We start from the raw sequence: 27,688 nt of genomic DNA on the forward strand, positions 1-27,688 counted from the left end.
CACCTAACACGCACACGCGCGTACACACAGAGCGGCTCGCTGCCCGCTAATGCTCCAAATGGAGAAATCCGCACGGGGCCGGAGGCAGAGACGGATGGAAGGAGAATCTCGCTCGTGCTTTGGTTCCATTAGGAGATGTGGGGCTGGCTGTGATGCAAGCGAATCCTAGGTGGGCTCCATGGCAACAGAGCCTGAAAATTTTTCGCCCCCACCCCGTTTTCCCATTCATCAGCTTTGCCAAGACCACGATGGGCATTTATAAGGTCACCTACTGCTGTTTGCATCGCACTGCTAAATGTGATTAACCATTTCACTCCCCAGCCAGCCGGGGGGGGAAGGTTGGGGGGGGGGGGGGTCAGACAGTCTGCGCTGTTCCCGGCCTGCAGCAACTGCACATCCAATGTCACCATGGGCTTGACTGTCCCTGGCAGCGTCAAGGAGGGGAGAAGGAACGAAAAGGAAAGGTGGGGGGGGGGGGTGTGGCATGGGGAAAAGCAGAGAGAGAGAAAGTGAAAGGCAGCCAGGGAATGAAACAGGGGCTGAGAAATGGAAAGAGGGAGATGGAGAGAGAGAAGTGAAAGTGCTGGGATGGGAGGGGAGAGAAAAGGGAAAAGGTAGGCGAGCGTGTGAATGAGACGGAGCCGGGGGGGCCGGGGGGGGCGGGCTGGAGCTAGGGGTGTCGCCCCTCTGGCTTCAGGTTTTACAATTTTGTTCACTAGCTTCCAGCCTCCACCCTCCACCACCACTGGACAAAGAGAGAGAAGAGATCGTGAAGGTGGGAGGATGGCTGGGAAGCTAGGAGCCGGGGCCCTTCCTCGCCTGCAGACAATGTTAACACTGTCCATAAACCCGGAAAGAAATGAAAATGTCCATAAAATTGGATAGAAATAAAACGTGTTATATTTTGACATTGATTGTCGTCCTTCAGAATCACTTCTTGTCTCATAAAACTGCACCGATCATGACTTTATCAATTTCCTGTTTTCTATTATCGCACACGCCCAAAGCACCCGATCGATTAATTAACTGTTGCTAAAACAATTGCGTCATTCCGAGTTCCTGTGTACAGAATATCGCGAGTGAGTTCACACGTCGGTGATAGTATTTTATTGTTTATGGTGTTTTTAGTGTTGTCGGTAAAAAGTTTAGCGTGTCATTAAAAAAAAGCAACTTCAGATCTTCATGCCAGTAAAAACTAAAATGCAAGGTTGGCAACCCTGATCCCACCCCCTCGGCGTCTGGTACCGCGCTGCTGTCAGGCTGTGGGGAAGAGAACTGGGACTGGCACCATCCACCCACGGCCTGGCGTAGGTGGGAATGTGTGAAATATTCTCTAGAGAGATTCCTGGAGCCTCAGCAGAAGCTCAACTGTGTCCGTAATCGGCTCGTCTGGCGCCGGCTGCTGGGTCAGGCACAGAGAGAGTTGAACTGATGGGTGGTGGGGCATCTGGGGGAAACCTTCAACTTGCTGCCTGCCCACGTCTCCGGTCATGCTATCCCCGCCTGCCAGAGCTGATTCTAACTCCAGACTCACTGGGTCAGACCAATGGTCCATTTAGCCCCATATCCTGTCTTCCCACAGCGGCCAGTGCCAGGTACTTCAGAGAGACTGAACAGACCAGGTAATCATCAAGGGATCCATCCCCTGTCAGCCATGCCCAGCTTCCAGCAAACCGAGGTTAGGGGACACTCAGAACGTGGGGTTGTGTCCTTGCCCATCCTGGCTAATAGCCATTGATGGACCTATCCGCCAGGAACTTGTTTGGTTCTTTTTTCAACCCCGTTATAGTTTTGGCCTTCACAGCATCCTCCGGCAAGGAGTTCCACAGGTGGACTGCGCGTTGGGTGAAGAAATACTTCCTTTTGCTTATTTGACTTTACTTGTTTACAACTTGGAAGAGCAAATGCACCAGGATGCCCCATGCTGCAGGTTCCCTGTGGGAGGATGCTCCTGAACCCCACCTCCACCCCCAAGGGCTTTATCCCTCATGACCTGCGTGGCCCCACCTCCCCACACACACTGCAAGGTTCCATCTTGCCCAGCTGCTTCCTCCCCCACTCTGTGGGAGGCTTTGTGTCACTAGAGGGTGCTGTTGCATCGCAGACGTCTCCTTTCCCATTAACCCTACATTTCCCTATTTCAATCCTGCCCCCAGGGTCCTGTTCTCAGCGCTTTGGCAGGGCCGGGCTGGCGTGCACAGCCGTAAAGCCCTCGCCGCGGAGTGATGCAGGCCCAAGTAGCTTGGAGCTGCTTCATAAACCCCAGGCGAGCATTAAAATAGTGACGGTGTCGGTGCAATGGGGGAAATGACAGAAACCACGCTGGAGTCACTCAGCTTCTGATGAAGGTGGTGAGAGAACTTGTCCCTAGAAACTCTCTCTGGAGCAGTGCCCCCCCTACCCCCCAGCAACACCTAGACAGTATTCACAAGGCACAGAGGGGTCACCTGACTGGCTCGAGGTCGTAGTGCAGGCTTGATTCTGGTGGTGCAGGGGCAGAGGGTGGCAAGTTACACAGCGACGGGGAGCACAGAGGACCCTGGGAATGCAAGATGATGCTGCCCCATAGCTGGAGAGAGGCCTAAGCATGGAGCAAGTAGCTACGCGCCTCCTCAGCACAAGGAAAATGCTGCATCTCCCTGGTCTCTAGGCTTAGTGCCCGTTTCCTGCTCACGTGGTCCTGAGCATCCTGAGTGGGCTTGCTGGGTCTAGATGAATCTAAATGAATCTACACTTCTCCCTGCAGGCATGTGGCATGGTGCCCGCTTTGTACACTCACAGGGTAACAGTTAATGTGAGTGGGAAGCATGGCCTAGTGGTTAAAGTCCAGGTGTGTGAGTCCAGCAACCCGGGCTGGGTGATCCTGGGCAAATCTTCACTCTCCCACCCTGTGCTTCAGTTTCCCCATCTGTGAAATGGAGACCGTGGCCTGCCCTGGGAGGGTTACTTGATTAAAGTTTGCTGTCAGAGGAGAGCCTTTGTCCAGAGGGAGCTGAGCCAACCCTGAAAAATCCAGTGTCATGGATTGTATGTGGGCTTTGGGAAATGTCTCCCCATTTGCTTTCACTGCCGTTTCATACCCTCCTTCGCTTGCATCCTCAGGGAGTTCCCCATAATCCTTCTCCCAGAAACGCGACTGGGCTGAGATGACCACTTTGGAGTGCCAACCCTCGGCCAGACGGGGTGTTGGTGGCGCTGCTGGGTCTAACTTCTAGCATCATTTAAAGGGATCTGGGATGCTGAGAAAAGCCGCATGCCTCCTCCCCTCGTCCCCCACACAGCTTAACTCCCCCTGAACGCAGCTCTTGCAGTCTGGCCGCTTCGCTCAAATCGCACGTAATGATGTGAAATTGAATTGCTTTATCCATTCCATTACCCCAGCTGCAGGGTTGGGCCGAGATCTTTGTTCTTCCATTAAGCCCCTTTTCTGCAAAGTTCAATATTGCGACATTAAACTACCCGCTTTGCATCACGTTAGTGCATCTTTTGCAGCGCACTGTCTCTGGCTGCAGCTCCCCAGGACCTGCCCTTTTTCTCTTTGTGGGATCTCACATGCAATCTGCTTCCTACAGCCCACACAGAAGTGGTTTCAGATTGCGGAGGAGGCAGCCAGTCTTGCTCCGGTCAATAGCAGGTTTTGAACCTCCCACCTTCTGCACTAAAAGCAAAGCCTCTGTTGGCGGAACAAAAGGCATAGTTTCCGTTATTAGACCTGGTAATAGTCTCTAACTGCCGTACCACTAGCAGGAGACAACTCCGAATTTCTGTTAGTGGCATGGCCTTGCGCTGTGGTGCATACCTCCTTGGACTCCTCTCGTCACAGGGCAAAGAGGAGTTTGATCTCTAGCGCCTCCCCCTGGCTCAGAAGAAAGTCAATGAGGGAGCCTGGTCCCACCCTCTCTGCAGAGGGATGTGCTGTGAGATGGGGCGTTTGGAGGATGGTCAAGGTGGGAAGGGGAACGTTGGAGATGGCGCCAGGCAGTAGATTCGGGCTCAGAACGTAGATGTCCACCCAGACCGTGTTGGGATCCAATGTTCTGGTTCTAGAGGGAAATGGTTGGTTTCTAGAGGGCCTTGGCTCACACCACCCCCCAAATACTGTGTCCCGACCCCCCCCCCATGTTTTGCCATGGAGTAGCACATTAGCCCACGTTAGGTTTCGTCCTTTGCATAGCTCGGTTTGAATCTCCAGGTGTTGTGTTTCGGAGGGGCCCAGCAGCCCGGAGAGAAACTGCGTCCACACTCGGACCCGAATCCCCACCGGTTTTTAGCCGCCTAATTCCCAGGGGGGGAGGATCTGGGCCTCAGCTCCTTGCAGGCCTGCTCCTGTCTCCGGGAACATCTGGAGCCAGATTCTGCACAGCACCCCTGTCCCCTGAGTTCAAGTGCAGTGCCCTGCCCACCGCTAGATCATGCTGTCTCCCTAGCTCCTGCTGCATCGCTGTGTGTGAAGGGGCTGGCCCTATGCGGGGTGTGTAAATGCTGGACGAAAGCCCCTCTTTTCAGGCGCAGTTAATAGATGCGGGGCTCGGAGTCAGTGACTAGCCCTGGTGACGAGCTGGGGGCATCGAGGGGCGATGTTACTGGTGCACCACAGGGACCTTCAATGATGGGTTGTGTGTTGTGTATCGCAACATCTTCCTCATGACTAGCCCCTCTCAATCTGTAGTTGGCGGGGGTGTGTGTGTGTGTGGGGTGTGTGGGGGCGGTGTGTGTATTTGTGTGTGTGTGTGTGAATGGGTGTGACGTAGTCCCAGTAGTCTACCTCAATCTGTAGTTGGTGGGGTGTATATGTTTGTGTGTGTGTGGGCGGTGTGTGTATTTGTGTGTGTGTGTGTGTGTGTGTGGGCGGGGTGTGTGTGTGTGTGTGTGTGTGTGTGTGTGTGTCAATGGGTGTGATGTGGTCCCAGCAGTCTACCTCAATCTGTAGTTAGTGGGCGCTGTGCGTGTGTGTGTCGGTCTATGGGCGTCACGTGGTCCCAGTAGAGTGAGTGACGTATTAAGGGGTGTGGCTGAGGGCGGTGCCTATTGGCGTCAGGGATGACGTAAGCAGAGGGACGTCCGTCCGCGCTGTGGCGTACGCGGAGGGCGGAGCCTGCAGCGGTGGGGGAACGTCGCGAGGGCGCGCGCAACGCAGCGAAGGGGCGTGGCCGGCGGCGGCGGCGGCGGCGGAAGTGAGGGGGCGTGGCCGGCGGCGGCGGCAGTCGCCGCTGAGGGGGAGGAGGAAGCGGCAGCGGTGGCCGGTCCCGGGCCCCCGGGGGGAGGAGCAGGAGGGCGGCGCCGCCGCTGCTGCTGCCCCGAGCCGGGCCGGGGGGGGGGGATGCAGCGAGCCGAGCTCCGGGAGGGGGGGGAGGCGGCAGCGGCGGCGGCCGCCTCGTACCGGGTGCTCAGCCGCCTGCTGGGCTATGGGGCCGGGCCGCAGCCGGGCGGCGGCTCCAAGGGCCCCGCCGAGGAGGGGGGCGGTGGCGGCGGCGCGGCCGGCGGCTCCCCGCCCCCGCCGCTGAGGGTCTCCCGCCCGCCGCCGCAGCTCATGGTTTTCCGTAACGTGGGGCGGCCGGCGGAGGAGGAGGGCGGCCCGGAGGGGCTGGGCGGGGACGGCCCGGGCCCCTCGGCCCTGCTCTGCCCGCGGCACCGCTGCGCCCTGGAGCCCAAGGGGGAGCCGCGCTGGGGGGGGCTGCCGCCGGCCGGCCTGGAGCTGCAGCTGGCGGGGCTGGAGCTGCAGCGCGGGCTGAGCGGGAAGGTGCCCGGCGCGGGCTGCCCCTGCCTCAGCCTCTTACCCGCGCCGGGCGGCCCGGCCGCTGAGGAGACCAGCGACGCGCTGCTGGTGCTGGAGGCGCTGGAGCCCGACGAGGCCGAGAGCTGCTCCGAGGAGGATCCGGCCAGCCCCGGCCGGGCCGAGGCCGGAGGCGGGGGGAAGCCGGGGGCCCGAGCCCCGCTGCCGCCTCCCGCCGCTGCACCGCCCGCCGGGGGAGGAGGAGGAGGAGGCGGCGGCCCCGGGGTGAGGAAGGGCTCGCTCAAAATCCGCCTCAGTCGCTTCTTCCGCACCAAGAGCTGCAGCGGCTCCTCGGCCGCGGGGGAGCCCGGCGGCGGCAGGAGGCGCTCGGGGGAGCTGGCCGCCTCGGCCGGGAGCCTGACGGACGTGTCCAGCTCCAGGGGCCGGGAGCAGGACTCGGGCAGGTAAGAGCTGGGGGGGGGGTTGGTTGGCCGAGGGGGTGGGTAAAGGGGGGCGGGGGTGGATGCCTGGCCCCAGTGGGGCTGGTGCAGGGGAAGCTTGGGGCAGAAGGTGGGGGGGGGGCAGAGGTACCCTAAGACCTAACCTGCACTAAACATGGGGGTGTGAGCGGTGCTTGGCGCACAAGGCGGCAGGGAGTGGTTCTTGGGCAGCGGCAGGCTGGTCTCCAGTGCACCGTGGGGCATGTTTTCCATGTCAAAGGGGCTGAGTGGGCTTATGGGTGCAGATGCGCCTGCACCGATGCTCAGGTGAAGCGTAGGGGAGATGTGGGGGGGGCACCAGTTAGTAGCAACAAGCTGTGCTGAGTCGAAGGATATGGGGAATGAGGCCGGGGTACGCCCGGGCCTACCATCTTTTTGTGCAAGGGTCCTGAGATGCCACATTGGGGTGGCATATGCATGCCAGGGTATATGTCGTTAGAGCCAGAGAGTGATATAGAGGCTGCATGCTGTAGTGTATGCCTCCAGTGTAAAGGTGGGAGTTAGGGATAGGGGTGGCAAGCGTGTACTGTGGTGTGGGGCAGAAGGATGCTGTAGTGTATGTTCACAAGGAGGGCCGTGGGGTACGCTGTAGGTTACGTTCATGTCCTTGACAGAAGGGGGTTGGCATGCCTATGCTACAGTGTGCAGATCCAGCTCCCTGGGCAGATGTGCCCCATGGATGTGTTCTCAGCAGAAGTCCAAGGAGGGCATGGGTTATGGCGGTAACCGATGTAGGGCTCACTGCTGTTCAGATGTTCAGTCCCTGCTCTGAAGGGCTCCTCATTCCCATCAGCAGAGTTCAGGTGTGTGTAGTATAGGTGTAAACAGGAATACATGCCCAGCAGTGTTTCAGGAGCACCACCTGGAAAGGAATAGCTGTTGTTAAATGCCCAGGAGCAGGAGTCCTGTGGTTTTGGGTTCTTGGATTGTTGTTGTATCTAGTGTACGTGTTCCCAGGGCAGAATGTCTGAGTTTGAGAATGTTTGAGTTCATCAGGCCATTGGTTACTGCTAGATGTTTCTAACTGCAGCTGTTAGGTTAGTGGCTGCAGTCATGGCATGCCTATCAAAAACTTGACAGTGGCTAAGCTGTTGGTGTGCTGAGACCACAGCCTGTTGTGCTGGCCTACACTGTGTCTCATTGTTTCCGCCCCCATCTATTTGTTTTGTATCCATCTGCTGTCTCTTGTCTTGTACTTGGGTTGACAAGGTGGGTGAGGTAATATTTTTTATTGGGCCAACTTCTGTTGGTGAGAGAGACAAGCTTTCAAGCCCCACAGCTCTTCTTCAGGTCTGGGAAAGGTGCTTCCAGCATCACAGCTAAATGCCAGGTGGAACAGATTGTTTAGCATAAGCAGTTAGCACATATTCTGAGGGACCATTCAAGGGACTGTTAGTGCTTCTGCAGTCATAGGACACCAACTAGCTCCCTCTTTTTTGCTACTCCAAATCCTCACTTTTATTGCAGGGTAGCTGAACAAAAACGAATGGGAGAGCAATAGCCAACCAATGCCCAGGCCAAACCCCTGGGGGTGACGGTGCCTAGCATCAGTTTCAGAAGTCTGAGGTGTAACAGTGGATGGGAATCTCTGGCAAACAGAACTTAAACTGTAGAGTTCCATTGAAATAAGCTCCTGGTCTTCTGCGTGGCTTCTTTAAAGCAGGCAGTCAGTATGGTGTATATCTTCACACAACTACAACTCTGTATTGTAGAACTTTGAAACCATGGATGTCTCTTGTCGCTTGCTTGCAGTATGTGGGATTGAATAACTACTCTGTGCTGACAGCTGTGTGGTCGATGGCCCTTGTCCTTTGACAGTTCAGAGTAGAAATTAGGAAGCACTATTATCATAATTAAATTTTTCTTTTGACTTGGTGATGCTAGCAATGCTATTGTCTCTATCAGCAAGTGACCATGGTTTTGAACCAGTCTCTGAACTGCTCTGTTTATTCCTAAAGTCAGCACCTATCTCGTGAGCCATCAATGAAAAGGATGTGGAGCTGATCATGGTTGTCCAAAGAACAGCCTTATGAGCCATATGTTTTCCTGGGCCACTTTCAATATGACTTAAGCAATTATCTTCAGCACTACAGTAGGAATAGCCGCATGTGAGCTCTGCATACCCAGTGAGCTTGCATTTGTTTCTCTGACAGCCACAAGCTAATAGGGACAGGAGGAAACTGCTTCAGCAGGAGGAGTGAAGTATTTGGCACCAAAAGGGGCTCATGTGGTGGCCTGCAATGTTACCATGTGGGCTTTGGAGTTCCAAGCTGCCAGTGTGCTGCAGAGGCTGCAGGCTCTGTTTCTGTAGCTGGGAATGCTGTAGAAGTGACATTACGTGGCTTTTGTTGGCAGGGCAGCAGGCAGTACCTTGCTGAGATCTCAAGCAGCAGCCCAGAAGCAGCATTTAATGGCCTCTGGAAACAGTCTAGTCCTTGCGCAGAAGAATCGATTGCCCTAATTTAAGTTTTGGGAAGAGAGTACCCATGAAGGGTATAATAGCTTAAGAACTCATGGTGGGTGAGCAAGAAAATTCCCCAACATTTTAGGAGTGAGTAACAAACAGCCTTTGGAGAGTTGTTGTGCAGAGCGCACCAGTTTGTGATAACTGTGCGGCCAGTATGCCAGAAATGTACTTCACCTTGCTGGGGTAGACCATGAGACTGAAATGACTGTCTCTTTCTCAGTAGGGGATGGCATGAGTTAGCCTTTAAGGTCATATGGTCTAAACTTCTGAGCTAAATTGCAGTGTCGGCTTGTTGCCACCTAATGCTGGACAATGTGTTTGAGCCTTAAGTACTGTTAATGCACTCCTGAGATGAGCCTTGGTGGTTTTCTACATGTGGGATGTTGAAGCTGTTTTACACTGTGGTTTACAAGCTCCATTTACTATAAATGTACCTTAGATGGCAGAGAGATTCCATTTGCCTGTAATGACAGTGTTTTGCTAATGTATTTGTGGTTTATTCACTCTTTATTCTTGCTATTGACCAGAATTGGAAGTCTTTAGGATTTCCGGGAACTGAAATAAGGTGGTCTGAAATTAGCAGTTACATTTTAACATCACTAGATCAGAAAGAACATATTGCCACATTCTTCCTTTTGTTGGAGAATTTAATGGTCACTGCTCTTGCAATTTCCAGCTCTTACACACAGCAGCATGGAATTCTGTTGTACAAATTAGGTAGTGTTTTACAAAGGTTAGCTCAAGGTGCTGATTGCAGCTATTGTTATAGCTCAGGGACTCCTCTCTGTTCCCTCCAACTTCACAAGTCCTCTCATAGAGATCTAGATTTCATCTGTGCCTTCTGTTCACATGGGCACTTTTTTCATGCTGTTCTCCTTGTGATGGATAGGAAAGAGGGTGCATCACTGTTGTATTTTGCTCCAGTTCCCCTGTTTGCCAGGAGACTGCATAGTAGTGGCATGTCTGTCGCGGCTCATACAGTTCAGCTTTATGTCGTCTCATGCCAGTGAAGAGTAGCAGTTTAGGCTGGTTTGTTGCTGCTCAAGCTAGCAGCTCTAAATGCACAATCTGCTTCTGTGCAGATGTGGGAGCGAGGAAGAAAGACTGCTTTCAAGGAACCATGTGCTGCATTGCTCACATTTGCTGGAGCCACTGTGTTTAGCAGTGGGGCAGCTCTAGGGCCCTTACGGCTGCTGCTTCTCATTTTGTTCACTTAATGTCCCCTCTGGGGTGTTATGGTGTATTTTCTCCTTCTCCCCAACCTGCCTCAAAGTCTGGATAAATGTTTAGGATTCCTCACTTGTGTGCTTGGTACTCCTTCTCAAGACACCGATTCTCTGACACAGCTTTGCTGAGTTGCCTGTATCTGCAGGTTCCTTGTGGCCCAGCAGTGTTTTGTGCAGACTTCTGGCTCCTTTCCCTTGTCCTCACTAGGAGAAAAAGGGAATCTTTAACATGTCTTAAAATCCTAGTGTGGACAAGGCAATTTGTAGTTCTAATGCGTTAGCTGAGTGAGGTAAATCCGATGCTCTCCTTTTGGGTTTACCTCAATCAGCGAATGTGTGTTAAAACTGCAACATGCTGTGTCTGTGTTAGTTTTAACATTTGTTAGCTAATATGTTAAATAAACTTGGCATTTGAAGTGAGCACAGGTGGCCGACCTGACCAAATACCATAGGTACTCGGAGCTTTAGGGAGAAACTAGTTCCTCCAAGACTGGCTTTAGAACTCTGGGATGAGGCTGCCGCAATCTAAGGGGAATGCTTCTCCAGTTCAGTTGACTTTTGGTTCAATAAAAGGCTGCTATTCCTGGACTTGCTACTTAGCTTTCAGGCCGATTCCTGCCAGTATATCAGACTCTCAGCCCCTTTCTCTTTCTCACACCCTCCCTGAATAATTCCCGTTCTAAGATATTGAGGCTAATTGACATTTTATCTTTCTGCTGCAGATGATGTTTATCCAGTGCAACTTTTTCTTTAACGTTACTGCTAAGCAAAGACACCCCAGTATTTGAAGTTGCTGCCCAGACGTTCCATAGTGTTCGGATTCCTTGAGGGGCATGTTACAGCTCTGCTTAGTAAACGTAGCAAAAGTTGAAAGGGAAACTGACTCCATTATCTAAGATCAATAGTCTGTTCTGATGAACTGGGGTAGACTTTGACTGCCGCTAAACAGGGATACCAGTGGCAGCATTCCTGCCTTTGGGCCTGAGCATTGATATTTAAATTCTGCATCACAGAAACTACTCTCTGAAGCCATTGTGCACCCACTGCTCCATTTATTTTAAACTTGTGGGTGCAGATTTAGGCCCAGATCCTGCAACTGCACCTGTCCAGGCAGAGCGCCAATGCCTTCATCAAAAGGCTGCCTGCACAGATCCAGTTGCAGGTTTGTGGCCCAAGTCTTGTAGGTAGTTTACAGTAGCTAGTTTGCATGCAGCTTTGGCCAGCAGCATCTGCCCACTCACTGCTGAAGGATCTGGTCTTTTTACAGTCCCTTCTGACATTCCTCAAGACATTCATATGCCCAAGGTGCCACATGACCCCAGTGGGCCTGACTGGCTAAGACTTTGCTCTAAGCCAGTTAACTTATTGCTGTCTCTGCCTATCTGGAACCAATTATAGAAACAGGACAAGGTGACTTAAGTCATTTCCATTTCCAATCTTACTACAGAACAAATGTGAGAGTTCTCAGGGTTAATGTCTCAGCTGCTATTGATCTGTTGGACAAACCTAAAACACTAAGTTCTTTCCTCTCCTTTGCTCTTTAATGATTTAAAGGTACCCCTGTCTTAGCCATGTCATCTGAGATATTTGATATGGCTCATCTGATGCTCAGACTTGCTGTTCATGCCATGTGTGTCTCTTGGAAATTCCATCACTGGCATTCTTTAGCTACTGCCATGTCCACCATAATGCTCTCTTATGCCTCCCTAGGGACACTTACGGTATCTTTTACAGTACTAAGTTAAACTGATGCAGCAGTGGTCTGTTGCCAGTCATGTTTTCCACCATAATTTGGAGGCATTTGTTGTGTTTGAGAGGTAGAGGGAAAGGAAATCTTAGAGGAGATCATTTGGGTTTAAAAGTGAAAAGTAGCAGAGTCCTGTTCCTGTGAATCATTTCTGGATCTGATCCACTGCCAGGACCCAACCATAATTTTTTCAGGCCTAGTACAAACTTGTAACATGGGCCCCTTCCTACACACATACCCATGGGGGTTGCAGCCTGAGCTGGGCCCCGGTAAAGTGTACCCTTCCCCCCCCCCCATGGGGGCCCTGCCCACTGCAGATCTAGAAGTGAGAAAACAACACAAGGTGCTTTTTTTACATTACTATAGAATGGTAGCATAAAAATGTAGCCCTTTTGGTAACGGCGCAGAGATTTCCAAAATGTTTCTGTTTCATGCAGTTCTCTGTATAGGAACAAGTTCTCTGTGTAGGAGCAAATGTCACTGGATTGTAGGGCTGGTTTATGTTTGGCCGTAAGCTTATTTGTGAGTGTGAATGTTAATCAATACCTAGTGCTATGCTCCTCCCTCTGGGAATAAAATTAAACCCTTAATGATAGATGTTAGAGATTTAGTTCCAAACTATTTTGGTTTTAAGTGATTCTGTAAAAGAGATCAGTATCTAAATGGTAAAGGCATTTCTCAGTACTGTCTTTATTTGCAAAAATAGAGCTAAATACTTCCTTCACACCTGTGCAACCCCATCAAAATCCATGAAGTTTCTCAAGTATAAATGAGAGCAGAATTTGGTATGACCTACAGAATAGGCAGGATTATGCCCACATATTCTGCACTTTTAACAGATTTCCATGCCAGGTGAGACAAAACTGGAACTTTGACTTCTATATTTCAGTAACTTGGCTACACTGATATCCTGTGCAGCTTAACCTTTTGCAGAAGATGGGAGTCTTTGTTGACAGCTAACTTTCTCTAAAACTGACTAGCTTCTTCAGAGGCTGGTGATAGGCCAACCAGGAGACAAAGACATAACCTACTGGTGGATTTAAGGGAAGCTTTCAGATTTTGGGGAGCGCTAACTCTTTGCAAATTTAAAAATGGAGAAGAAAGCTCACGATGAACTAAATCAGCCTGTTAAAAAGCCCACTAGCCCAGGGTGAGAGATTCTCTTGGGTAGGCAAGTAAAATGTTGGCATTCCCATCATGGTAAGGATGGGTGAGAAGGACTTACATCTGGGCTGGTAAATTTTCATGTCAACATTGCAAAGCTGAATGTAGTAAAACATTGGTTTAGCGCTGTTCTTAAACTGTAAAGCATGACACTAAGTAATTGACTCCTCTGGCCTAGGTGGGGATTTTCAGAGTAGAGCATTTGACGTCTTTGAAGTGGTCAGCAGTTGGGGGAAGCCTTGTTAAGATAATGCGTTAGTATTACCTTGCTGTATGTGATACTGTGAGCTGCCACTGTAGGTGCTCTCGTTCGAATTCTGTAGAATCAGATCTTGCACAAAGGCCTTGACCTGCCTAGAAATAGTCTAGAGGCAGCCATGTATATTTTACCCCAAAACAGGAACTGTATCTTGCAGCCCCTAGCATGAAACTAAACTTCTGCAAATCACGTTTTAAACAGGTGAGTTCCTTCATTTGGTTTTGTGGGACAAAAAACTTCTGGGAAGTTGTAGGCCTGCCTGAGGCCTTTTAAACAGTAGTTCATGGTCAGCGGTGGCTGTGCTCGAATAGTGTGTGTCTGGGCACTCTATAAATAGTACTTTCCAGTATAAAGCAAGGGATCAAGTTAAACTTGAATTCTGACAGCCTTTTTTATCCCTGTATTTCCTCTTGCAAGGCCACTTCTTGCAACACGATCTAGATTTTAGAAGAGTGGACTGGGAGGGAGACTGAGTGTCTATTCACACCTCCTGAACAAGTCACAGCTACTCTGCTTGGTTTCTCCATATGTTAATTGGTGGTGATACCCCCCTTTGCAAAGCCCTTCAGTGAAAGATACTGTATAGGCTAATTTTTACTGGGCAGTGGTGGTACATGGCTACATTTTTTAGGCCTCCTATTAGGTACATTTTGGAAAGGAAATTTGACTCAGCATGTGAGAGTCCTCAGAGGTATATTTTAGCTACGTTTCCATGTAGCTAAATGAGCTTAGAGGGCAGCTTTTCCATAGTTGACCTGATCTCTAAAATAGTCTCAAGGAGTCTGTGTACCTCATGTGTCACTTTCATGTGGAATGCGTGTCAATGCAGAGTTACATGTAGCATTCCAGTAAAGTTAATCTGTAACTGTGTTGAGATCTTTCACTAAGGCATCTTGTCATGACCAATTTAGGGAAAGAATTAGGGTACCATAGCCTTGCCTCAGTTTTAAATAGGCTCAAGTTGAAGTATCTGCTCTAGCTGTCTTTCCTCCTAAAATGAACTTAATAATCAATTTAGAAACTTGGTTTGAAGGCTGAGACTTAGTTTCAGTACAACTATATAAAGCTTTCTAAAGCAGTTTTGGTTTAATATTTGCATATGTTTCCTCATAAGTCTTAAGCTTCATTGCAAGTATAGTGACCAGGCTCTACCAGCTTTTCAGAAGATCAAATTGAACAGTTTTTCCAGAGCTATATTCATTTGCGTTTTCTTTCTCAATAGGAAACCCCGATTGACAAGAACTCAAAGTGCCTTTTCTCCGGTTGCTTTCAGCCCCCTGTTCACAGGTAAGGGTGGAAAGATGAACTGAAACACTAATTTTTACACTGTTAGGTGTGTTACTCTTTAGACTTAATTACAGATAATTAAAATACTTCCTCTTCCATTCATCTACTAAAGCTATGCAGTCCACTAGTACCAGTCACCTCACAAACCCCTGAAACAAGAACCAATGCTGAGCTTGTCTGCACTTGGAAGTTAATGTGGCTAAAGATAGGACAGGAATTTAAAGCACAATAGCTGTTCCTTATTAAATGCATGTATGGACACTCTTATATTATCAGGAACAATTAATCTGAAGCATGTCTGTGTAGACAAGCCCAAAGGAGCACAGCTCCTCATTCTGCTTCGTGTTTTGTGATTTCCCATCTTGAAAGGGCAATGGAAGCCTGAACTGTGATGTTAGCACATAAGGGGCTGTCTCCATTAGATGTGCTGGCACTTATAGCGGCATAACCCCCAATGTAAATGGACCCACCAGTGTGACCGGCCTTGTTTAAAAGTAGGAATTGTCACACCCCTGCAAGCCATGCATTTACACTGGGGTTTGTACTGGTGCAACTGTATGCATCTAATGAAGAGCTCCGGTCATATACCAGGACCCTGTCCAAGGCACTTCGCAATCACCACAGTGTGCGTTTCTGTGCCAAAAAACGTGCAGTCTGAGTGGCTCTTCTCAGCTGCTATGCACAACCGAATCCGGAATCAAGGCGTGCCGTTAGAGAAGCTTGAAGTGAACCACTGTTACCACTGGGTGCTGAGAAGTATTAAACTCACCTGTGCCTGTCCTGCCTGAGTCTCTCTCTCCCCTGAACTCCTGATGTGGTGGTGGTACTGTGGGAGCTTGATCCCTTAGTAGAAAAGAACAGGCAGGCTGGAGGTAACGTTCTGTGTGAGGAGCCCCTTTGGAATGCTTCTCTCTGACATGTTGGTCTGAAGTGGCCCAAATCTGTTCATCTTTAGGGGGTACTGTAAAGCCTGCTGGTTTGAGTGAGCCTTGGTGGAGGGCTGAGGCAGTTGTGGGATGGGACCGTTGTCTGGGGATGTATGGTGGAGGAAGAGGAACTGCTGGTTCTGGACTGTCTAGGCTGCAACTTCAGTGTTGTGTTTTTAAGTGTTTCTCAGGATGCCCAGAGCTTTGGTTGGTGTAGTGGTGAGATCAAAATTAGATATAAACAAAAGCAAAGGGCTTCCTTCCTATCCCGTTTACTTCTTGATACAGGTATCAATAGACACCTAGCTAATGTGATGATGGGTGCATTGGAAGTACCTGGTAGGTGGTTTGGTGTCTGAAAGGCACAAAAAGGAATAAAGATTCCAGTAAAAGCTGGAGGAGGAGCGCACACATGTCGACATCCCTTCATAGGATTCTGGTAGACTTTGTGCTGAGCAGTGGCAGCGCCTTGCGGAGAGCTGCACACACTTCAGAGAGCTGCCTGCCTTGAAGGTCACTTCTTTACCTTGCCTGGAACCTGTAAGTGAAGAATTCTGCCCCCTCCCACCCTTTGTTCTGTCAGTGAGCTGAGCTAACACCACAAACAGAGACTGGGGCAGAATTCGAGCCATAGCTCTTCATCTTCTCCTTTTTCTCATGGGTTGATACTTCCACAGAAGTCATTTTAATACTGTGGGTAGCAGCAGAGAGCTGCTGCTTTTCATAACAAGCCTGGCTTTCCATAGATGTGCATAACGGGCGTGCCTTCATTCTGCAAACCAGGGATTGCCAAAGCCAAAACTGCTAATGCCACCTCTCCAGCTGTTGCTTGTGGACTGGGATCGTCACAGGGGGAGAAGAGCGTACATGGGAATACAGACCTTATATAAACTTTGAAGAAATTAAAAATGTAATGAGCTTCATCACGATGGGTTTTAAAGTAAATTGTCTCCAGAGAAAAAACTGGAAATGATAAAATTGATCATAAGTTTGAACTCACTTTTTAATTTTGCCGATGAATGGCTGTTGACTAGTTTTGTTACTAGGGTTTTTCCCCATTAGCGTTAGAGGATTTTTATCAAATTTTCTGTCAACTGATGACAGTGCCATCTCAACCTTTTCACCTAGAGAAGACCATGCCAACTTCCTCAAACGGTCTCGTGTCTGGATTATTGATATCTTTGTGTGCTGACAGGCCTCAGTTTGTTATGCAAAACTAGCCGTGTTTTGTAAATTGCTGATTTAAATGGGACTTTTCCAAAAACGGACACTAGCGAAGGATGACCTGATGAGAGCCTGCTTGGACCAAGTTCCCTAGCTTGAAGGGAGGCCTTGCACCTGATTTTTCCAAAGGGGTCTTGGAAATCAATGTTAAGGCCAAGAAGAAGCCTGCCTCGCCTTCCAGGTCAAGAAGTTACCTATGTGGAGACTGATGTTCAGGAGCCCCCCAAAGACACATCACCGTGGGTTGAAGACGCCAGGTTATCGACAACCAGGCGGCTCCTGCTTTTGCCAGTCTCTACCTGCATCTGGAGGCCCACTAGCAGGAAATGCTAGATCCTTAATTTCAGCTCTAGCTTCCACTTGTCATGAGTCCGGTGACTGCAACCCCTGTTACCTTAAGTATTGCTCTGTTTTTTGTTGTTGTAGGCTGGGATGTCTTCCAGCTCATCTAGCTTTATTTTCAGGCAGTGGAAGTGAAAATGTGGCTGTAGGCAGAGAGGTGTGAGCACCCATAAAGACTACATGGGGAAATCAATCTGACAGAGAAGCTCCCCAAATAAACCGCCTTAAATCTCGTTTCATAAAATTATTCAGGGTGTTCTGTTTAAAAACCCAGAGTCTTGATATTGCTGTCTATAATGTCTGGTAAATAAGAGTTGTCAAACTTCTGCTTATCCAGATTTCTGTGAAGTGGACTGTCTTTTTGTTCTGCATTTATGTAGTGCTTGGCTGAGGCGCCTAGTTGCTGGAACAATCAAATATTATAACCTGATGTGGTTTGCGAGTGTTAGCCACCCGAAATAATTGAGGTCTAAGGAAGCAAGCTGTATAACTGGCTCTGAGGCTGTGCTTCAGATGATTATTTCAGTATTAAGATATTTAACCAGCTCCAAGTTATAGATTCGATTGACTTTGTTAAAATTGTTTGGCTGGGATTTGTAATCACACAAACAGCCACCTGCTTGGAATCCTCTTTAGAACGTATAAGGCTTTGTTATTTTTAGTATTTGACGTGAGTCCTATCCAACAGTGAGACTGACCTGTTGATAATTGTATTGCTTTAGACTTAGTTTAGTAGTAGTAGTTTAGCTTTGGTAATATGTTTCCTTGATTTTATTCTGAAGTGTTTTAATACATTTCTTTCACTGGCAGTGGGGGGTCCAGAACCTTAGAGCAGCAGGGTCAATGCCAGCTAGGTAACCTAAAAGTCTGACCAGCTTCCCCCAGTTAGTATTTGGTTCAAGCAGGACCCTGATCTTGAGGGCTACTCTGCAGCATTAAACAGCTGTTGAACCCCAAATCACTTGATCAAGGGGAGTTTGCCTGCTAACAACCTACAAGAAGTCAACAGGAGTGTTGTCCATAAGACTTCTGTCAGGGATGGACAACTTTAAGGTGGAGGGCCACACAATCCTCTAACCCCTTTTGAGGGGCTGGTGTGTGTGACCAGGCAGGGGGGTGTTGGGTCCTGCAACTGGGAGGTGGGAGTCCCTCAGGTGGTATTGGAGAGTGAGCCAGTTCCGCACTCACTGACGCGGTGACTCCTGTACCGTGGGGCTGGACCTGGCACCCCACTATGGCCCATTAGCTCTCACCACAGCATCACCTGACCCACATGTCTACATGTAAAGGAGGCTCTGCCCCCAGAATGCCCCTTCCTACCCCCTTCTTGACCATGGCACCTCCAGATGGCCTGGCCTGGCCTGGGCTGTGATGGGCCATACAAAATGATATGCCAGGCTGGTTGCAGCCTCTGGACCATTAGTTGCCCATCTCTGACTTATTGCATGTGGCCACAGGTACCAATGTACATTGGCCTTTTAAATCCCTCCATGGGCATTAAAACCATATAGAGCTTCAGGGGAGCCTTTGTAATACTGTGGTGGGCAGCATCTGAATCTAGAAATCAGAAGTGCCCACCGAAACCTACTGAGGGTTAATACCATGAGAAGATAGCTTCAATTGCTAAAAACATGAATAGGTTTTTAAGTCCAAAATTTGACTGTTCCCTCCGATGTGCCTTTGGCTATTGGAGTCTTCCCATTTGTGTCTAGCCAGTACCTAGGAGTGCATAAAATGCACACATTAGGAAGCATGGGCAAGCACTGGCTTGTTTAATGTAGCAAGAAGAGAGGTTTAAAAAAAACCCTCCAGTTCCTTGCTTGGAATACGCTTCTGAGGTATACCTCAATTGCCCAACCACATGCTGCATGTTGTCAGCCTTGAAATCTTGCCTGTTAATAGCCTTTCAATCTGTTGTGCTATTGAAAGACTCTCCTGCACAGGCTGAATTTAGGTTGGGTTCAGTAGCACACGTCAATATTTGCCATTTGCTCGCCTTCTCTGTTGTTTAGAGCCTGACCCTTGGGCTGCTGTGGCAGAGTTGATCAGTGTCTTAAAACTAAGGCAGTGGGGAAACTCAGCTTGAAAGCATTTAATGTGAGACTGAAGCAGAGGCCTCTGACCTGGGTGGAAACTGGCCTTCAAAACTTTCTAAAGCCATCTCCTTCCCTCCTTGCTGCTTGACTGTCTCTTCCCCTTTGCATGCTCTGGAGAAGGTGCAAATTCTTACCAGTCTCTCTCCATGAATCCTTCAGGTGAAACAGTGTCACTAGTGGATGTGGACATCTCTCAGCAAGGACTGACTTCACCTCACCCTCCGACTCCTCCGCCTCCGCCACGGAGAAGCCTCAGCTTGTTAGGTACTAAATATACCTTCCCCTAGAACTTCCTTCCTGGTCATGTCTGTGTTGTAAGTGGTAGGGATTGGCTTTATTTCTCCATTTTGGAGTACAACAGAGGCTGTTGCAGAATCGCTTCTGATGACATGCTCTCCACTTCCCTAGCAAAGAATTTCTTCCAGCCCATCCAGTGCTGCTGCTGTGTCAGCTGGCAGGGAGGGTTATTACAGAACACTGTGAGGTGGTCCCTTTCTCCCGGGTTTAGCCTTCTAACTCTTGAGCACTCCCTAGATCTTGCTGGCTTCTGAGGTTGAAACTCAAACTTGCATTCTCATACGTGGCTGTGTGCAGGGCTGCCGTTAGACTTTCAGAAGCCTGTGTTGATATTCCGAATCTCGTATTGCAAGTCATGTTCCCTACCCAGGTTAGAAACTAACTTCTTGATTTGCAGGGGAGTGGTGTATGTTTCCAGGTAACGTTGACACGAACTAGTTCTGAGGTTACATCAATATCTGCTCCGAGAGAGCCAGTGAAAGACTGTGAGCTGTTGGCTAATGTGCCATCTCTTCCCCTCCCGCCCAGCACTGTAGGTGGAGCTGAAAGCCGGGTTTGCTTTTGCTCCATTGGCAGGTGTTTGGTGACACACAGCTTGCTTGCCTCTTGTTTTCTGAATCTCTCTTGCTTTTGTTCTCTCCTAGATGATATCAGTGGGACGCTGCCTACATCTGTTCTAGTGGGTCCGATGGGGTCTTCCCTGCAGTCTTTCCCTCTGCCTCCGCCTCCTCCACCCCATGCCCCAGGTCAGCTTAGTTTTAGTGGCAAGGCTGTGTTTTGCAGAGATCTGGACTAATCTTTTTTGGCAAATGTATGGCCTGCTTAAGTCTGTATTGCCTGTAAGAACAATAGCAAGTGTTGGGTGCTGCCCCTTTCGCCCGTTCAGGTGATGCAAGACTGAACTGGTCTTTACCCATTTTGCTACATACTGGGGCATGGTTGAGTCAAATCTCCAGGTTCCTTTTAAATCTATTTTACATGTAGTGTGGCTGGCTGCACTGCTCATAATATCCTAGTTACCTTCTTCGATCTGGCAACTCTCAAATCTTCTCCGCTTCTTCTCTTAGGTTCAGCAGAACTGGAAGGTGCATAAGTCACAGCCTCTAACCCTAAACTGGTTGCAGGATGGACTGCATGGTCTAATAGGTGTCTTCCATCACAACCTTATGCGATCACCTGGGGTCTCTGTCTCCTAGTGTCAGCATAGTTCTGGGAATAGGGCTCCACACCGGCTCCCTCGGCTCAATAGACATCTTGTTTTGTAGCTCCGAAATAAAATCACACATGGGGCTTTTTGTCTACATGGCTCTATCACTTAGCCTTCGGTTTCCTATCTTCCAGGTTCTCATTTTTTAAGCTGTCAAATTTTGGCCCTTTCCAATTCATTTTAGAAGTAGTTGAAAAGCCCTTGGTATTTCCGTTGCTGACCCTCTGAGTGGACACAAGTGAATAACTAGTGAAGACAACGAATTAGTTGCCTTGGAGTTGTTACCCAGGTTTTACCACTCTGTACTCATCCCCAAGGACACTGTGCATCCATCAGTACAGCTTCTTTTCCATGCCATGGCTTCACCATGCCTGGTTTGTCCTCTAGAGTCCAGGGCCCGTTTGGGGAGGGCAGCTTTTATTCTTGGAAGTATTGCTTGTAAATGGGTGACGGTAGCCTGCCATGGTTGGTTGTTTCCCTGCAGATGCTTTTCCCCGGATCGTCCCGTTGAGGCCGCCGGAGACAGCGAACAGCCAGCCCATCCAGCATCTTCAGTGTCCTCTCTACCGACCCAACTCAAGCAGCTTCGCAGCTAGCTTGCGAGAACTGGAAAAGGTACGGGCTTCAAGCTGGGTCATGTCTGGGGTCACTCTTACAAGACCTCCAGTGGACAAAGACTCTCCATTGCTGGACTGGCCGTGCGTTAGGGTGGAGATCCGCCTTTTGGGGTGGGCTTCATTATTTCCCCCATATGGATTTGGAAGCGTGAGACGGGGTTAGGACAAAAGGAAAGGTAAGGTCCCTGATGATGGCCCTGCCAGTGATAAATTCCTCACTTATATATCCCCTCTAGCTTTAGAAATACTTGGATATAATTGAAAGAGGGGTTATGTCTTCCTTATTCTGGTAGCTTGCATGTGTAAAGAGATGTAGCTTGAATGTGTAGAGGGACGTGATGGCCCTGTTTACTCTAGAAAATTGACTCATTACTGTCAGTGGTTATTGGCCATGTGTCTTCCTGGACTAGTGATGAAAACTGGTTTGTTTGCTAGTACAAAGAGAACAAAATGGTTTAATAATGTTGTTGACTGTCTCTTAAGTTTGCTCTTAAACTGTTCCCCAGCAGCAGGTTATGGGGGACCTGTTGCTGATACCTTTTGTTAGCATCAGATGGTTTCCCAGCGTAGGTGGAATTTTTAATGGCAATTTAGACCAGGGTGATAAACTGTTCCTCCTTGTGATGAAATACTAGTCTTGCAGAGAAAATGCTTCAGCACTACTTTTGCCAACAGCTACAGACAATGCCAAACTATTATTTCTTCCTGGGAGTGCACTGGTGCTATGATGGTGCAGAAAAGACTGATAGTTCTTTGAATCCCTTGATGGTTGAGTAAGTGGTTTAGTATAGAGCTGTTAATGGGCAAGTGCCTTTCTAGCTTACCAGAAGTCTGAAGACCTCTTTGCACTCTCTCCTGGCAGTGCGGTTGGTATTGGGGACCAATGAACTGGGAAGATGCAGAGATGAAGCTGAAGGGGAAACCAGATGGGTCCTTCCTGGTTCGAGACAGTTCTGACCCTCGTTACATTCTGAGCTTAAGCTTTCGATCACAGGGTATCACCCATCACACCAGAATGGAGCACTACAGAGGTAAGAGCAGCAAGGTCTTGGGAATGGTTTCGTTCACTAAGACATGGCTGTGGCCCAATCTGTTAATCCGCTCCGCACTGCCCATCTATAAGAGTCCAGAACAATGCTTTGTACGTAGACCTGCTTGCAAAGGGGAAACTGAATGCAGCCATGCCTTGCTCTCTGCCTCTATGCTAAACTGCAGACTTCAGTGGGGGTTCTGTAGTGGGTGGATCTCAATGGCTCCAATGCAGGCCCTGAGTGGAAATATTTGTTCCTCGTTTGTGAGGGTGATCCTGGGAAAAACAGTTTCTATTCTCTCGTGACAGGGAAGGCTAAATGAGGAGCCGCTCACATCATGAGGTGTCACAGCACACAGACCAGCCTCGACTGCAGTCATCTCAGCAGATCGTTCTTGTCAGTGATCATAGACTTCATGATCACGGGAGGGTCTTGGGCTGTGAATGCTCCATTCAATCTCTTAGCTGCTCTGAGCAGCATCTTCCCATCCTCCTCCTTCTCAAACATATCTCCATTGAGAAACTGAGCAATACGATAAAATCCCCTATTCCCTTTCCCTCCACACCCGTTCTGCAGGCTTTACTTTGGGAAAGCTTATTAAGAAAGAGCTAATGGGCTTGCAAAGATGCTGTGTAAGGAAATATGAAGGGAAAGCCAATTGATTCATTAATAGAGCTTTAAAGACAGAAGGGACCATTGTGATCTTCAAGTCTGACCTTCTGCATAGAAGACAGAGCTCAGTGTGCAACCATTGAACCTTGTTCTTATGGTGCAATTTATGGAATCGTTCAATTATTTGGTGGTTGGAGACTAGTAAGGCTAAAATTTTGGGAATATTTAGTCTTGATGTTTCACCTGTTAAATAGGAGGTGATAAGTGGGTGTCATTGCCAATGACTTGCTTTGCCTTTGGTCACTTTTACACTCCCTGTATAGGGGCAGATCAGTGATCATGTGTCTGGCTGGTACAAACTGAAGATGTCCAAGTTGAGGTTTTAACTTTGATCTCGTGGCTTTTCTATTCTGAGAACTCTTTGCATGTTGCTTACACCAGCTTCCTGCCTTATTCAGCCTCATGCTGAAGGATATCTCTCTTTTCTTCCTCCCCCTCCCTCCCAGGCATTTGCATGTCAAATGTGGTTTTCTGTGTTGGCGCTGTGCACAAAGTGCTCTGGAGAGTAGCAAAATGCCTGAGATACTTGATGTTTTGAGGCGTTACCATCAAAACAGATGGTCTTGCAACTTCCCTGTACCAAATTATCAGTCTTTAACTATTGGTGCCCAAGCACCAATGTACTTTGGGCACTTCAGTGGATACCAAAATTAACGTGTAAAGACATGCCTGCAAAAAGAGTTTCCCTCTGAGGTTGCCTAGCCCACTTCCCCTTTAGACAAGATCCCTTGCCATAAAGCTGGAAAGGGCAGGTGCTGGTAGCAATTTGTAATTTGAGGCTCTCTTGCCAGAAGTTCTTGTACAGTGGATCTCTCCTACCCTGAGCAAGAGTCGGAGCAAGTTTCCTTCATTGCTTCTCAGGTTTAACATCTGTGGGGTGAGAGTCCTCTGCTACAAGAGCTTCCTTCCTGAACTTCGTTACCCTGTACTCCGAATTGCCTCTGCTGTGAGGCCATAATAAATCACAGATGTGTACATGTATTCCCGTTTCCCCACCTATCCTTCACAAGTTGCTTAGGCACTGATCCAGCAAAGCACTTGAGTATGTGCTTCACTAGTAGCATGTGAGTGGTTTTATTTATTTTAAATTGCATTACTCATGGGTAAAGTTAAGCATGTGCTTAATGGCTCTGCAGGATTGAGGCCTTAAATTATAAACTGTTTAGGGTGGAGGTCCATGAATAAAACTTTCAAAACTGACAGACACTTAGGAGCCTAAGTTTCAGTAGAAGTCAATGGCACTGGAGTTCCTAGGTGCCTAGGGTTTCGGCTCTTAAGTAATTTAGGTGCTTTTGAAAATGTTACCCCATGTCTGTGAACGGTGTGCAGCATAACGAGACCCTGATTTGGGCCTCTGGGTCCAGCTCGAATATAAAAGATAAATTACAGAGCTGCCTCTCCACCCCAACAATCCAATCACCCACAGCAGTTCCCAGGAATTGCCCTATGGAAAATATTTCATTTCAAGACCCCAGCACTCCTGTTTGTGTAATTAACTCGACACGTACATCAGGATTGGCTGGGCTGCCTCCTGAATGTGCTGCAGCCCTTCTGAAAACTGCAGAGCTGAGCACTTTGATAAACCAATGAAAATGACAAATGACTGGGCTAGGGGAATGGTAAACAGAGAAATATTTGACCTTCAGATTTCAGGTGGGTGAAAAGGCACAGTGGGATGCTTGTGTGTCTGCAGAATATAGCATATACTTTACATAAGACTTCCTGTGTTCTGAGCAACGTGCAGGCAAAACTCTGTGAACTATTCGATCTTCCTGTAGCAGGTAGATCTTAGAGCCTAGGGTTTATTCTACATTTATGGGGGATTATCTGCTCAGTTTTACTAAACAGCTGCTCTTGAATAATTCCCTGTGTAGGCAAGCCCTAATGGCTGAAATTTGCCCTCGGATAACTACATTGATTTAGCTACACCTTGGCCAGTCCCTAATATAAATGCTGTCTGCATGTATGTAAAGCAGTATTTACTGATCACTTACTGGTTTAAATTGTAGCATTGTGAGCTCTGCTTTGTGTCTGTGTTAGGGGTCTGTCCCCCCCCACGGCTAACTACTTTGATGTAGATACACAGGTGCACACATCTTTAGTGTAGAGTTGGCCCTACATGTAACTCTTGGGGGGGTGTTACCTCTGCTGTCCTGTTGAAGCTGTATTCCATATTGTGCCCTCCTGAGACACTTCTAACTGCCTGTGCTTGCTCCTCCATTGCTAGGGATCTGCTCTGACCACAGGTTACCGGCAGAGGGAAGGAGCAGACCTGGCTATGTGGGATGCACAGATAGCATTCCTGCAAGCAGGGGATGGGTGGGCCTGCATCTTGGTGGGGTAGGGAAGTTGTCTCTGGTTGCAGCACAAAGAGGTTTAGAGAAATGGTCTTGGGTGGCTTCTAAGGCTCAGACTAACCTATTGAGAGATCTCTGAGCAGGTTAGATGGGGGAGGGCTGCGTCAGTACTGGATCTTCCCAGCTTCATCATTTCCAACCCTAGCTTAATGCAGAAATGGTATCAAGCGTGGTGGTAGGGCAGCGTGGGAGAAACTATCCGTGTACCTCACCCCTGCCTCTAGGGCGAGAGGGCAGGATTGGATCGAAGCCCATCATAACGTGGGGCCACACCAGGCTCTCTTGGTGAGGTGATGGCCAAAGGGTCTCCTCTTGTTGGGAGCAGCAGATGTGGAAGTAGGGGTTCTCCTCTCCCCCCGAGAGACGGGGGGCCAACAGCTGGAACGTATCTGTTTGGGTGGGCTGGATTCACTGTACTCCTGCCACAGCCACATTCTTCTGCTGGGGTGGTGGTGGTGGGGCCCTTTGGAGCACGCCCCCGGGGGATGCAGTGAGGCAGGTCGCACCTTTCAGAGCCATTGTTGAAGGTTGTCTGCACGTCAGTCACTGCAGCGGGTCTGCTTAGCCCATGTTGTTGAGGTTTTCTTTGCAGCAGCAAGGGCTAGAAGCTCTGTGAGAGGGTATCGCGGACGGCTGAAATTGCCAGCAAGTACGCCAGCTCTGGTGGTGACTGGTCATCCGTCCTTTGGGGACATGAGTGAGCAATGCAGATTATGGGGTGTCTCGCCTCTTCCCTGCCAACCCCCTTGTAACACGGAACGTTTCTTGTTGGAAGGAACCTTCAGTCTCTGGTGTCACCCCAAATTTGAGGATCGCTGCCAGTCCGTGGTGGAGTTCATAAAGAGAGCAATCATGCACTCAAAAAACGGGAAATTCCTTTACTTCCTGCGATCCAGGGTTCCAGGTGAGTCTTGCACCTTAAATCGTTTCAGACTTGTGTGTGTGTGTGTGTGTCTCTCTCTCTCTCTCGTCAGGCAGGGCAAGGCCTAGAGCCCTGTTTGTGGTGCTCTTGTTTAGTGCAATCTCGCCAATACCATAGCAAGGGTCCTTGCACATCTGTCTGTCTGTTAGTTATGGAAACAGGAACCTTCCCTCAGGTGGGAGTTCATACCAAGATCTCCCACACTCAGGAAGTTCAGGAATTACTGGGGGGTCGCTAACATTTTATCCACTTTAAATGAATGACATAGAAATCTGCTCCCCCCCTTTGTGGTAGCACTGTGGATACCTGCACTGTTAAGAACATGTGGTAGCCAGTTCTTTTCAGCACTAGAACTGTGGTAGCGGGTAGCTTGTTGTTATTAGATGTGGTTGTACACACTAGACAATGGCCTCACCCCCCTCCACATAGACTTCCTGGTGCTCCACGGATCACGTAATCCACCTGGTTTGTGGCCAGTTGAATGGTTGCTAAAACTTTACTGTTTCCCCAGTCTCCACAACCCGACCCGTTCTTGTGGGCAACTCAACACTTCACAGCTTTGCAGTTCTGCTCTTGATCTAGCCCGCCTGGAGCTGCTGGGCGGAGACACGTTAAGCTGTGCATATGCATGGGAGGGTTTCCAAGTGATGAGCTAAACATGCGCCTCAAGCAGTTGCTACTGTAGATTCAGAGTCCCTTGGGGAGCAGCAGTGCTGGAATACATCAGCAGGCAGTGCTTGTAACAACACAGGAGCATTAATGAGGCTCTGTCAATGCATGTTGGATTGTGGCCTGCTAGGGAACAGGCAGTTCCACCCCCGAAGTCCAACTCTCAAACTCCATGCTCACCTTTCCCTACTGCCCCAGTACAATCTGACAGCAGAACTCGCATTCATGTGCTTGGATGGTCTGTCACCCGCTCCCTCTTCCCCCATAGTCAGAAGCTGATGGGATAAATCCAACAGGAAAGGAAGAAAATACTTCTGTCAGGGGAATGAATGTGAAACTGATTTGAAGGAGGCGATAATGGGGTACAGAAGTTCAAATGAGGCTGCACAGTGACCCTCCCTGAATCAAATGAATGGAGGACGAGGAATCGGCACATTCGGTCACACTAAAATAAGACAGCGCAAAGAGCGGGAAGCAAAGGGTAGTAATATCTAGACAGGTGTAAAGATGATGATGATGATAAAGGCTGGTAGTTTCCATAAGTGATAGGCAGTGAATTTACTGCTTGTGTTAGTCCTGGCTGTCAGGAGGAAAGCAGAAGCCTGCATGCCATGAGCACTGACCCCCTACCGGACAGAACCCCCTTCAGAGTGGCTCTGTCTGCTTCCTGGGAGCGCGTTGAAGGGCTGGAGTGAGAAGGGAGGCTCTGTCTGGCAGGGGAAACGGCTCTTTGCAGCAGTATCAGCTGCTGGGACCAAGCTTGTTGCTCATCTCGCTCCCTAGGGCAGAGAGCCCCACCTGCTTCCCCTGCCGGGCCGAGCCCCCTCCTGATTCTTCCACATGGCCCCATGCGCTTCCCAGGGCTGGGGTCGCCAGGGGCCCAGTGCTCACGGGGTACTGCTGTCTGCTCCCTTGCTGACCCCCGCCCTTCAGCATGGCTCCATGCGCTTCCTCTGTGCGCAAAA

General features: G+C 49.3%; 1 protein-coding gene across 2 annotated transcripts in view; it reads left to right on the plus strand.

Annotated features, from left to right (window-relative positions):
• The first annotated feature begins 5,245 nt into the window (after nt 1-5,245).
• The window catches only part of SOCS7 (suppressor of cytokine signaling 7), a 37,500-nt gene continuing 15,057 nt past the window's right edge, over nt 5,246-27,688 (plus strand). Inside the window, exons 1-7 of one of the 2 annotated variants that reach the window (XM_067541170.1) lie at nt 5,246-6,177; nt 14,299-14,363; nt 19,111-19,215; nt 19,893-19,994; nt 20,940-21,070; nt 21,935-22,103; nt 25,908-26,036. In XM_067541170.1, coding sequence (XP_067397271.1) covers nt 5,321-6,177; nt 14,299-14,363; nt 19,111-19,215; nt 19,893-19,994; nt 20,940-21,070; nt 21,935-22,103; nt 25,908-26,036 — 1,558 coding nt within the window. In that variant the 5' untranslated portion in view covers nt 5,246-5,320. The remainder of the gene's footprint in view (nt 6,178-14,298; nt 14,364-19,110; nt 19,216-19,892; nt 19,995-20,939; nt 21,071-21,934; nt 22,104-25,907; nt 26,037-27,688) is intronic. The other variant, XM_067541171.1, reaches the window with a different exon arrangement.

Source organism: Emydura macquarii, unplaced genomic scaffold (assembly GCF_026122565.2).
Source record: "Emydura macquarii macquarii isolate MOO-44397 ecotype Brisbane River unplaced genomic scaffold, CSIRO-AGI_Emac_v2 contig_629, whole genome shotgun sequence".
NCBI classification, from domain to species: Eukaryota; Metazoa; Chordata; order Testudines; family Chelidae; genus Emydura; species Emydura macquarii.